The sequence below is a fragment of the Aquila chrysaetos genome, chromosome 13, assembly GCF_900496995.4.
Source record: "Aquila chrysaetos chrysaetos chromosome 13, bAquChr1.4, whole genome shotgun sequence".
Taxonomy (NCBI): Eukaryota; Metazoa; Chordata; class Aves; order Accipitriformes; family Accipitridae; genus Aquila; species Aquila chrysaetos.
Window position 1 is genome coordinate 9,290,332 of NC_044016.1, and position 13,190 is coordinate 9,303,521.

The 13,190-nt window shown below is 40.3% G+C and overlaps 2 protein-coding genes across 6 annotated transcripts in view; one reads left to right on the forward strand and one right to left on the reverse strand.

Annotated features, from left to right (window-relative positions):
* Positions 1–11,426, reverse strand: part of SPATA17 (spermatogenesis associated 17) — a 92,446-nt gene extending 81,020 nt beyond the window's left edge. Inside the window, exons 1-3 of one of the 4 annotated variants that reach the window (XM_030035457.2) lie at positions 11,368–11,426; positions 5,667–5,756; positions 3,426–3,507 (exon numbers count right to left, since the gene is read on the reverse strand). In XM_030035457.2, the coding sequence (XP_029891317.1) occupies positions 3,426–3,494 (69 nt within the window). In that variant the 5' untranslated portion in view covers positions 3,495–3,507; positions 5,667–5,756; positions 11,368–11,426. Of the gene's footprint in view, positions 1–3,425; positions 3,508–5,666; positions 5,757–11,243; positions 11,342–11,367 lie in introns of those variants that run through there. The other 3 variants (XM_030035455.2, XM_030035456.2, XM_030035458.2) reach the window with 3 other exon arrangements.
* A 152-nt stretch (positions 11,427–11,578) lies between these two features.
* Positions 11,579–13,190, forward strand: part of GPATCH2 (G-patch domain containing 2) — a 60,440-nt gene continuing 58,828 nt past the window's right edge. For both annotated transcript variants that reach the window (XM_041128408.1, XM_030035454.2), the window contains exon 1: positions 11,579–11,815. In XM_041128408.1, the coding sequence (XP_040984342.1) occupies positions 11,760–11,815 (56 nt within the window). In that variant the 5' untranslated portion in view covers positions 11,579–11,759. The remainder of the gene's footprint in view (positions 11,816–13,190) is intronic.

A 13,190-nucleotide genomic window follows, 5' to 3' on the forward strand; every position in this document is an offset into this window, starting at 1 on the left:
GCAAGACTTTCAGAATCCAGTACAACCAATGTAACTAAGTTATTAAGAAAACTAGAGGAGCGCAGTTCTTAATTTTAGCTTGAGATTAATATTAGGAAACAAAGCTTTATACCAAAGCACCTATATTTAGAATATAGAAAGGCACATAACTTGAGTCATAAACACCATCAACAGTATTTTTTTTAACTTAATGTATTTTAACAATCAAAGGAAGAGGCACTAGAGGAGTAACAAATGAAATACTAGTAGCGATGCACATATGGACAGCCAATCTGATGAGCCTCAGCCTTTGTTATTTTCCGCATCAGTACCACTCACATTTCACAATTTTGAATATAATCATTAAAATGATTTATTATCAAGTAATCATGGGTATTTTGTGCATATGCTTTGCCTTGTTTGCTGGCAGCAGATACCAATCCAATCATTATCAGAGGACAAATTTTAAAGTGAGCAATTTTTTTGTATTTAAGGAACTATCATGTCAAATGTATCATTGCATTTCATAATCAGGAGTCATTACAACAGTTATTAGCAAGAGTTCAATGCAAACATTAACTGATCCTTTAACTTAAAAGTTGCATTAAGCTGCTGAGAAGATTTTTGTTTCTTTTTAAAATATTCCAAACTCAGCCATTAAATAAGTAAAGACAGTATAACAATGAATATAGTGAATGAACTTGAAGTTTATACTTAAGTCCAACCCAAAATATACAATACTGAATATAGTGGTCTAAAGGAGAAAAAGATGCCTTTTTTTCTGCTACTTGTATGGCTTTCAGGTTAGCTTCCAATCAAGCTGTCCTATTTAGTCCTCTCCAATCAAAGAGATGGCAAGCACAAAGTGAAGTATTTGAGGGAAAACGGTGGTTTTCTATGCTGATTGCTGTACAATTTGTAAGCTTGCTGGTAAGACTCTGTTTCGCTACAGCCCTGACTAATATTAGATGAGAACTGGAATCCAGAAACTGGATGATTTCATGGTCTGATTTGGAATGTGTGTATTAAGTGTGGGCTTGCACAATTTTTTGTCCTGCATTATTCCACAGACTTCAGATTTGGCAAGGGCTTGTCAGTTATGTCTATTTGAGGAACTACATATGAACCAGGCTTTATTGGTAAAAGCATTTTTTTATTTTTATTTTCAGAAATATATTTCAAGAATGGAAAACTGAGGGGGTTTTATGATGCTAGCTATCTCAGCTTGGTTATTACAGGAAATCTGTGCTAATTTGAAATACTTTTTATCTTAAAATGTAACTGTCAGTGGTTTTTAAGAACAGAGGGCAAAAGAAGAAAGAGGTAATAAAGAGATGAGGTAAAAGACATCCCATTTCATAGACACATAGAACAATTGAGGTTGGCAGGACCTCTGGAGCTCCAAACCATTGCTCAAAGCAGGGTCAATTACAGCAAGTTGTGCAGGGCCTTGTTCAGTTGGGTTTTGAGTATCTCCAGGGATGGAGACTCCACAAGCACAGCTTGCACTCTTTGGGCAACCCATTGCAGTATTTGACCACCCTCACAGTAAAAAAAAAAAAAAAAAAAAAATCTTTCTTATCCTTGAGTGGAATTTCCCGTATTTCAGTTTGTGCCCACTACCTCTCATCCTGTCACTGGGCACCAATTCCAAATGCCGTTGCAGGTGGGTTCTCTGGGAAGAATTATCTTGCCATCTCACCTATAGGGCACCACTCAGAACAGTGCAATGGACAGTAGGCATGGCAGTGATGTGTTCGTTTTGTATCTTATCTGGGCACCATGGTTTTTACAACCTTTATATATAAAAATAAATCTCTGAAGAGACATCATTCTGTTTAAAATAGGAAACTGATTACTATCAACAAAGAAATTAGCATTTGAACATGGAGTGGCCAAAAGATAGCTCCTTACAATTTGGGGGAATTGAAAAATATGTAAAATGGATGCCATCAGATCTTTGTCCTGCTTACACCCTCTTAAACACCTAACGATCAGATGCCAAAAACTGACGTGGTTCTTATCCTCAACTTGAAAAACACAGAAACACATAAATCGCCTTGTTTCTGAAGTTAAATTCACCACTCTATAGTGTTTCAACTGTGAAAAAATGTAGAACTGGAGGGGACATCATGAGATGACTTAACCTAAAACATTGCCTGAAGCATATCTAAGTCATCCATGATAAGCATTTGTCTAACCTGCTCTTAAAAACCTGCAGTAGAGGGAGTTCCACAACATCTTTTGGCAGTATGTGTCAGTGTTTCACATGAAGTTGATTTCTTCCTTCCCTTTTCCCAGTGGTTGCATGGATCCTTTCTTTTCATTAACGAATTTTAACATACATTAACATTATCATGTCTCTCCTCTTCTGCAGAAGATTTTCTAGATTAAACAAACTTTCCCTAAACTCAGGGACAAAATTCAACTGAAGTCTCACTTTTTTTAAAGCAGAACCCAATCCAACCATATCTGTCCTGTATTAAAAATTAGTGTTTTAGAAGATGGACTGAAAACCATAATCTGAAAAGATGACTCATAATTTATTAGTTAAACCAGGTAAAATGGAAGAGATGAAAACTTTAATTAGATTACTGAGGCATGAGGGAAAAATAGACAAGCTTTCAGGCATACGAGTTCCGCTACTTGAAAACATAGTTTAGTAGGAGGTATGGACTTTAGCTTGTAATTTATGAGTTGTTATAGCTCTTTTTTTTTGCTTTTTCTTGACTTGTCAGTTTTGACCAAAACACAACAATTTGACTTTAACAAAATTAATCAAGAATAAATGCCTAACAAGTTTAAAACTAATGTAAAATATTAACATAAATTGATAAATTAGTGAAGTAAACTACATATTAAAAACTTAATTATTTTATGTTAAAATCAAATTAGTTTCTTCTTAATCTCCTAAACCTGTTAAAAGAGGTTTTAGCTTGTGTGCTATCATACACTTTTGCTATCTTCAAGTCCATCAAGGGAATTAGATTGACTGTGATCTGCTGTGTGCCTTAAGGCAAAACCTCAAATACTTCAAGGTTCATTAAGTAAGAAATTTAAACCACTAAAACATAGAAGAGCAATGTGTAGATACATGGGCTTATTTTATTTTCAGAATTAAAAGTTCTGCCAGGAAAAAAAGCATCTTAAAAAAAAGCTCCAATTCTGCAATTAGCGTCATGCAGGCAGGCTTCTGCACGAGCAGATCTCATTGCCGGATTGGGGACTAATACTCCAGAGCTGCAAACACTTAAACACTGACTTAACTTGACCATTATGAGTAGGCTTACTGAAATTAATGGTGCTTTTCATCATAGTACAGTTAAGTATGTGTCTGTGTGTATAAAGGATCAAGTTTCAGCTTTTTAATTTCAAGACGAGTGAATGAATTACTTCATATGTATTCTATAAATAACCAAACAAAATTTTTAAAACTAATTTTCTACCTCCACCATTTTTCTGAAGTATCTTCTGCTTCGATAACCTCTCCACCACTTCTGTATAAAAATCACCATTTTGTTCAGATATCTAAAATGAAATATATTACCAAAATAATTATTATTTTGAGACTTTACAAGATTATTTTTTCCTAACATTAAAAATAACGTATAATGTATTATATCCATACTTATTCCAAACAGATGGCCACTGCAAACATACTTAATACCCATAAATGCGTGCATATATACATATGCACACACATACACACTTATAATGCAATATAAGTGGAGGCAGTCTTTTCCAGCAGGTAGTTCAAAAGACCTAAATGAGAGGGTAATACAGAACACTAACAACTGCCTATATTCAGCCTGGGCTCCTAAGTCAGACACCACATCCATCTTTGGAAAGAGGACACTGAACAGGATCACTCTGTACACTGTTGCAGAGAAAATCCTCTTCTACACTTAGCTGATTTAGCTCTTCTTACATGCTCATTATAATTACATTGTTCTTCTTACATTGGTCATTACTAAATACAAATGTGCACGTGGAAGAGCATTTTCCTACAGAATAGATTGGCAGACGCCTGGGTTTTCACTTTCTTCTGCAGCATGTTGTTACTCATGTGCTGGAAACAGAGGGGCACTAACCAATCCTCTGTCTTTGTAGGGGTTTTTGACATGGACGGCATAGCTGATATTCCTTGGAGGGCTGAAATACCATGTTTGCTTGCCTGCTGAACACTTGCATGTAATGGTAGCATCATGTGACAGCACACTTGAACCAGCAATGAAAAACATTTTGCCAGTGCCTTTTTTAACAAGTTGTCGTGGTTTAACACCAGCCGGTAACTAAGCACCATGCAACTGCTCACTCATTCCTCCCCACCCAGTGGGATGGGGAAGAGAATCAGGAAGAAAAAAGGTAAAACTCATGGGTTGAGATAAGAACAGTTTAAAAGGACAGAAAGGAAGAAAATAATAATGATAATAACAACAATAACAAAATGACAATAATAATAAGAATAAAAGGATTGGAATATACAAAATAAGTGATGCACAATGCAACTGCTCGCCAACCGGTCCCCAGTTAGCTCCCGAGCCTGCCCCCCCAGGCCAACTCCCCCCAGTTTATATACTGGGCATGATGTCACATGGTATGGAATATCCCTTTGGGCAGTTTGGGTCAGCTGTCCTAGCTGTGTCCCTCCCAACTTCTTGTGTCCCTCCAGCCTTCTTGCTGGCTGGGCATGAGAAGCTGAAAAATCATTGGCTTAGTCTAAACATTACTTGGCAACAACTGAAAACGTCAGTGTGTTATCAACATTCTTCTCATACTGAACCCAAAACATAACACTATACCATCTACTGGAAAGAAAATTAATTTTATCCTAGCTGAAACCAGGACACAAGTGCACATAATAGCTGTAGCCTATCTTTTTATGAGAGAAATATTGGTCATTAAGTGATTAATGTTATTTAACCTAATAATTCATTAGGTTTGATACAGTAAGGATGATACATAATGACTAGCGACAGGCAAGAGGTCAAACTAGAAGATGTAACAAACCCTCTCCCTCAAAGCCTTAATTTTTATGAAGATACAGAAATTCAAGGATATGACTTTGGCCAATTGGGCTTATGATCATAAAAAAAGGAGGAGGGCCTCCTGGTAGAAGGGACCAACCATAGTGTTTCCAAAATATTTATATCAATGTTGATACAGCATTTTACAGAAGAAGGTAATTGTACATGATTTATGTTTTATAAATGGAAAAAATTATGTAAACAAATTTTTTTAAAATAACCTGGTCAAATCCAGCAGTAGAATTTAATTTTTTACAATAAGAGTCCAGTTACCATACACTCACTAGGCAATTTTTCTATAATGGCCACAATAACAGTGATAAGAAAAGTCTCTGCAAACAGCATATCTGAGGGACGTCTTTTTTTTTTCCAGTCCTGCCAAGATTTCTTAAACAATACTGTTTAACTACTCTGAAGATGGATTATTTCCATGCTACTTATTAGCATCATGCCATTTTAATTGTATGCAGTTCTGAAAACCTAAAAAATTATTATTTCTTACAGTGGCACTGCATATATTTAATTCTATTTAAAAGCAGAATAACAGTTTGGGTTTTTTTTCCAAATGCTCCCATTTTATTAAAATCAAGTAATACCATGAGAAATTTTGGGAGAAAAATCAAGATTGAAATACAGATTAAAATAGGCTTAATATACTACCTCAGATAGGCTCGGACTCTGCATCCTCGAAACCAGCTCTGGATTTTGACAGCAGCTTTGTACTCTATTTTTCTGTCTTCATCTAGACATCTGAAAATATAAAAAGTAATAATACTTGTCAGCATGGTAATTTAGTACCAAAGCAGAAAAATTCTTCTAAATATGTCTTACTGTTGCAGTTTGTGATCTTTTTCACCAGGTTTTTCATTTTTAATTCTACATAGTTAAATAATAGTGCAGAACAATATAATCTACATTAGTTGCATATTATGAAGATAACAAATACAAAGAGTATTGCAACTTGTAGATGATATAAGGTTTGGGAGAGTGTACTTCTTATTCCCATACAATACTGAATATCCATGTCAGCACGTCATGGACTTCTTCCATTGTAGGTGAAATATACAGATAATGCTTTAATGATAATTATAACAAAAATCCTGTAGCTATGCATAAAATTGTATATCTACATGAATATTAAATAAATTAACTGTGGTCAATAGTATCATGATAAATATAAATTGAATTAATAGGAAACATATATTAAGGCTGAGATCTAGTTAAAATACATTGTTTTATGACCGATACAAAATATTTTATTTATTACCTGAACAGTGATAGCATCAATAATGGTGACAGATACACTCCTTGTCTGTAGATTTTTTTAATGAATATGAGCTGATCTTACAGGGTGAAAGTAGAGGATTTCAAACTATTAGCTAGTTTCTTAGGAAGGAATTTAAAGAAGAGAAATATGAAAAAGAAGAAGACGTGACTGAAGAAGGAAAGAGAGTTCCAAATATAAGTTAAAACTATTATGAGTTAGAACAATGAAAGCATAGGAAAGAAATTAGATGTGGAAATTTCCAAACTTTAGAAGGCTTGGAATGTCAGGATATGAAATCTTAGTGTGGCTTAAAAGGAAGTCAGGAATCAGAAACAAATGGTGTTAGTAATTTGGCTAGATTCCAATGGGATGACCATGGGAATCTTTTACATGGAATTATAGTAGTCAATGCAACAGCTTATTGCATCTTGACAGGACTTTTCACAATGGGAATTCAAAGACACGGATTTTGGAGATAATGTAGAAATGAAACTTGCAGCATGTTGGCATGTGCTGCAGACAGGTAAGGAGGGAATAAAAGGAAACAAAAGAATTAGAAAATATGCTAGGGTTGCAGCATTGATTAATATAGATGCTAGAGGAACTAATGAAAAAGGGAGGATACAGGGAAAGATGAATTTGTTTTTAAGTTACATGAGAAGAAAGGTTATCTAGAAAGAGATACTGGTGAGGCAGCTGAAGATGCAAGATAGATGTAAGTGGAGAATTGATGACTTCAAGGAGATCTTCAAGAACTATTAGCTGTCAGAGCTTTGTGTCAAATGACATAGTACAAGAAAAAGTCATGTGCACAAGTGGGAAAGAAGCACAAGTAAAAGGACCTCACCAGAAATTCAGAAAATAATTCCAAAAGATAGTCCTTGCTTGCCATCTTTCTGTGACTGTCTATTAGGAGAGGAGTGTTTGTGACAAAGCTAGAAGTCGTGTAAGGAAAACCATGAATCTAAAAGAGATTAAAGAAATGTATGAATCTAGAAGAGACTTTTCAGAGAGTTCAGGAAGAAATCATTACTATGATGAGTTTCAGTGCTGAGGGGTAGAACCCAGCTATGAGATCACCTCTAGCTTTTATTTACTTGTTTGTTTGTTTGCTTCAAAATGTCAATAACTGTCAAGTCTTTGAACTTAAAACTATATTTTAATTTTCATGGATTTTTTGCTATCCCATTTTTATTAGGAACATATTTACCAAATAGTTTCATTTGCTACACCTGCCATAAAAGAACAATTAGGTTACTGTTAGTTTTCTTAACTAGTTGATATTAGTTAGCTCTGCTGACAAAGTGTTCTGTCAACATTAATTGCCTCGGTAAGCACTGACAAGATTAATTTTTATCTGATAAGTTAGGATTTTCTTCATTATGTTTCTTTAAAAACTAAACACATATTTACTACCAGAGATCGAGAAGCATTAGCTCCATTCATTTTATATCATCTGGTGCAGCACGTGCTCTCAAATCACATTAAGTGGGCACAAATTTTCATCCTTATCTGACACGCATCAGACCTGTCCAGTACCTGGAAACTGTGGAAAACAAACTTTTTTACCTAAAACCACAAATAAGTCAATACCAAAGCTGGCATCTATGCTAGAGAGCTTCCTTGTTCCTTTCTTGTGCAGCTTCCTAAACTTCAGAACGATACTTCCAGAATAGTTTTACCTAGAGGTAAATGATTTTGATTAAAAGGGTATGAATGATTTGGCCCTGGACAGGTAGCCACAGTTACAGCCTGGAAATGAAGGGGATGTGGGACTGGCCCTGTCAGAGGTGACAGCTCCAAAACCAGTCCCACCTACTTGGCAATGGCAACAATCTGCTTCTGGAAGAGCAGAAACCTTCTCCTCTATTACTCCCTGTTAGGTTTTTTAGCTGGCATTCTCCCTTGTCTGGCCAAGTCAGTTTAGAAGTCCTCGTAAAGTTTATTGAAGCAGAACAACAACAGACTTGTTAGTTCCAGAAACACTTTCAACTGGCCTTACCAGCAGAAGAAGTGGTTTCAGGTATAAGTTGCTTCCGCTGGTATCTGCACTTCTGATCCGATTGTATAGTTGTCATACTGTTTGAATTAAGCTTTTACAGTCACAGATACTTCTCAAAGACTTTACAGAATGTTAAAAAGACATACTTAAGGTCAGCATCTGACACACAGATGTCACAGTAAATAAAAGTAGGTTCTTGAATGAGTAGGTGATAAAATTGTTTAACACTTAAAATAAGAGAATGCACTAACAGATCCTGTATATTCTAATGCTTATGCCAACAGGGTCTTTCTCAAGGTGTGCAGGCTTATGGTGTTTTTGCATTGTGCCATAGTTGGGCAAGTCCTTCCCTAGAAAGGTGCTTTCCCTAAAAAGTCAGTTTAGGAGACATCATACCTCTGGCATAAACAGAGTTCTGCATAAAGCATGACAGGAACATTATTAAGATCAGAAGAACATTATTAAGATCAGGTAAACCTGTCTAACCACAACCAACAGGCAAGATATTACAGTCATCAACCTGCCCTAATTTTTAATGGAACAGGTATATAGTCCTAAAATAGCAAATGCATTTTGAAAGACAAAGAAATTTTCCTAATTTGCAGATTTACTTTAAGGCACTTCAATTACTATGTTCTGCCTGCAGCTAGCAAGAGTACTTGGTTTTCGCCAGGGTTACTTTAAGTCAAGCTACTCTGGAGGGTCTGTGTGTGTTCTAGATGTTCTACAGAATCCTGGTTTTAGGTCTTCATAGATAGGTGAAGAAAGAAAAATTTTTCTTTTGTATTAAAAGCTATTTGACACACAGGGAACTAAATCCTTCAGGTCTTACCCTTGGAGGTATTTGCAAACAAGGCAACTCATACAAAAAAAGGTAAATACTTGGTAACCTATATTCTTCTGCACCTTCTGATGCTTCAGATCAACTCAGATCTTTTGGGGAATCTGGTATTTCACTGCAGAATACTGACTTTATAGAGTAAGTAACTGCTTTTTTCTACAGTATCATGTATTTTTGTCTGAATGCCTTCCAACTATTTGTGAATGATGACTGCCTGCACAGATTACAGACTCATGTGCTCACAGCATCCCAGATTTGGCAATTTTAACAGATCTATTACATTACGTAGATAAAGCATAGTTCTGAAAGGGAAATTAAAGCTGTTGTCTGACTTCAAAATACAAATGCTTCAAAACCACTTCAAAGACCACTGCAAATTTGACACACATTAATGCCCAAAATTTATTTCTTAAGTTTAAAAGTTAAATAAGGATATACTAAAATCTCTAAATAAGATATTCTGATTTGTTTCAGGATTTTAGTGACAGCTGTGTTGAAGTAGTCCAAGATCTTCACCCTAAAGAGCAAAGATCAGATTACTGATCAGCCCTTCAGTTGCTGAGCTGGACTGTTTGAAGCCTCTCATTTAAATTCTCAGCTGAAAATCTGAATTTCAAGAAGGTGATGTATTATAGCCTATTCTTAGAAGGGGAAAAAAATCATTTTTGGAAAGCTTTGCCAAAAAGCAAATCCCCAAACATCAAGCATGCTGCCCTCCAATGGATTTCCATGTCTGGCTCAGCCTGCTCTTTCTAACCTGAAATATGTGAAATACAAGCATAGTGTCCTGTAACTGATGCTCGTTTAGTGAACTGCTGTGTGTACAGCCACAAGAATATGAGCTAAAGTTCAGGGAAAGAACAGGAAAACACAGCACTTTATGTGCAGGCAGGACTTGAACTCAGTGTAACTTTTAGCGATGTTCAGGATCTTTGTTATTCATGCTAATGATGTTGTAATTGGATTCTAGAACAAATGATTCATTGATTAGTAAAGAAAAAACACCCCCTGCAACTATGCTAAATACGTTTCTTTTTTTTCTGTTTGAGTATTAGCATTACACGTACAGCAGCAGCAACAATACAGTTGAATAAAAGGGTTTACAGGACAAATCTATGCAATATTAAAATAGGTCTTATAGCTTTTTATTTCCTAAATCTGATCTGGGAAAAGTTGGCCACCACCATCTCAGCAGTCAGAAAACTCAGCAGGACGAACCATCCCACTCCGTGAAGAGAAGGGTAACAGGTGATCTGATCGATCAACCCGCCGCTCTCTATGCAGGACGTTTTGGATCTTTAGTAGAAGAAACATCTCCTTAACTTAGTAGAAAAAGACAAAACGTGTCCCAGGTACTAGAAACTCAAGCCGCATAATCTAATTAGAAACGAAGCTCAATTTTAAACAGCGTGGATAATAAACATCAACTCGCTCAGAAGCTAGGGGGTTCTCCGTGAATTAACTGGGACGAAAGAAAAAAAAAAAAAAAAGTGGTGCCTTTCAACAGGATAAACTAAACGTCCCGTAACAGTTACAGATCTGAGCCAGGTGAGCAGGGGCTCACGGCTGCCGTGGCACTCCCCGGGGCTCAGCATGAGCAAGTCTCTGGGAAGAGCTGCGCCGCCGGCTCCCGCGGCGGGACAGGGGAGGCCGGCTCCTGAGGCGGGACAGGGGAGGCCGGCTCCTGAGGCGGGACAGGGGAGGCCGGCTCCTGAGGCGGGATGTGGGGAGGCCGGCTCCCGCGGCGGGCTGAGGGGAGGCCGGCTCCCGCGGCGGGCTGAGGGGCTGAACTCGGGAGGCTCAGCGCCTCTCGGGAGTTTCCAGAGGCTCCTTTTCCCTCAAAATCATTAGGGGAAGGGGGAAGAGCGGGACGCTGTTTTCAGTGCATAAACGGACCCCTTTAAAGAAACCGTGCTGCTGCCATTAGGTCTCCTCAGACCACTCTGGCAGTATTTGGGGGCAAGGGAGTGGGTGCTCTCGGGAGGGGTTTTAAAGCCAAACCGTTTTCAGCGGGAGTACCGCCGTCTCGTTGCCGGGGGAGACCGGGGGCTGCCCGCCCCGCCAGCCGCAGCCCCAGCCCAGCATGAGGAGGTGCGTCCCGCCCCACCACCGGCACGACCCGGTTACCTGTTCCTACGGAAATACTCCTCCCGCAGCCCCGATAGCCTCGCCTGAAGCTGGGCCAGGGCGGCCATGCTACCTCCCTCCTTCCCGCCCTCCCGACGCCACCACCATGGCAACGGGACCGTACCACTCCGCGCGGGCGCGGGGGCGGCGCTCCCCAACGCAGCCCTGCCGGCGGGGAACGGCAGGGCACCGGCGGCAACAGGAGCCCCACAGAGCTGGACCGGGACAGAAGCGGGGCCAAGGCAGGCGGGTACGCGGCGCCTCTGGGCAGCGGTCCGGAGCGGGAGGGGAAGAGGCGAGATGGTCGCGCCCGGCTTCCTCCCGGTGCCGCAGCTGCTTCCGGGCTCTCATCATGGGGGACTAAGGAGCAGCGCTGGCCGCCCGCATCCTCCCCTCCCGGCCCTCGCCCGCCAGTCCCCGGTTTCGCCGCCGGCCCCCGTCCCGTCCACCCTCGGCCCAGTCTCTGCGAAGTGGCGCCAGCCTCCCCGGGGAGCGGCCGGGGGAGGCGCCGGGTTCATGTTCCGGGTCGCTGAACCTACCCCGACCCGAGCTCAGGCGGCGAGAAAGAGCTGGTAAGCCCAGGCCCGGGGGATCGGGGGGGCGCCGGGGCCGCTCGGCGGGGCCGCCACCGGGCCGGGGGGGGGGTCGTCTCCGCCGCCCCCTGCCGTCTCGTGGGGCCGCGGGGGCGGTGCCGGTATTCGGGGGAGGGGATCGGAAACACCATCTCCGCGCCCTGCGTGGGGCTTGGAAACGTGGGGATAAGTGCTGCCCCCGCCCCGGCTGTCCGGCGGGCCGCCAGGCCTCTCCCGGCCTGCGCCCCCCCCGCCCCGCTGCTGTCGGTTACGCTGGGGGGGAGACGTTGGTGCTTTCCTCTCAGCCCTAGGCCTCCGGGGGAGGGGGGGCTGGAGGCCTGGCAGGTGCTGCTGGCACGTCTCGACGGGTCGCCGCGTTTGTTAGCGAGCAGTGGGCTGGAGGAAGAAACTTCCCCTCGTTGCTAAAAAAGGACGGCAGGCAAACGATAAATCAAAACTTTTGTCACAAGTTTACTCATTTGTGTGTGTGTGTGTTTGGGTTTTTCTAATGGTAGTAGACCCTCTTAAGGCCTAAACCCTTTGCAGTGTATGCTGCAGAAACAATCGGTTGGTTGTGGTTGCTGCTCTGAAGCTATTTTGTTGCAAACCAAGAATCAACAAGTGCGGCTGCAGGCAATGAGCAAGGAAAGTATGGCAAGCTCTGCTGCTGTAGAGTTCACAGATTCACTGTTTTATGTAATTCCATATACTAGCACAATGACCCCAAAGGCCATATTTTTTTTATTGTAGAACTGTGAAGGGGGGAAACTGAGTAACAGAATAGAAAAAGGGAAAACTGAATTTTGTTAATAGGCCATGGAGGTATAAAGACTGGTAATGCAGAGACTTGATGGAGGTGAGGTGTCCCAAACAACCAGCTGGGAAGCCTTTCATTTCCTATGTGAAACATTAGATATCTTGTGATATGTTAGGTGTTAACTGATGTGTATAACTTCTAGTTCATTTCAGTTTTCTTAACAGAAGTGGAGTGTGGTGTGGTTTTGTTTGTGGTTTTTTTTTTTTTTTTTTCTTGAATGTGGATAATTTGAGGCCTTGAGGCTTTTTTAGAGATTATGTTATGTATACAGACTCCTGGGGGTAGAGTTCCCAGATCTGAAATAGATTTTGTTTCATGTTTTTCTTTGTTTCATTTCTGGGGATGGGGAAGAAGACAAAGAGAAAGGCTCAGCACTTGGTTTTCTTACATAGGAAACTTCATTCCTCCTCCACTTCTGGTGATACCACCACTTTTTTCCTGTGGGTATTTTCCTGTCATCTTTACATTTTTCTAAATACGAAAGCTTTCAAATAGGGATTTTATTTGCCCAGATGATATACATATTTGCTAGAAGTTGTTTGCCAGTATTGCTAGGCA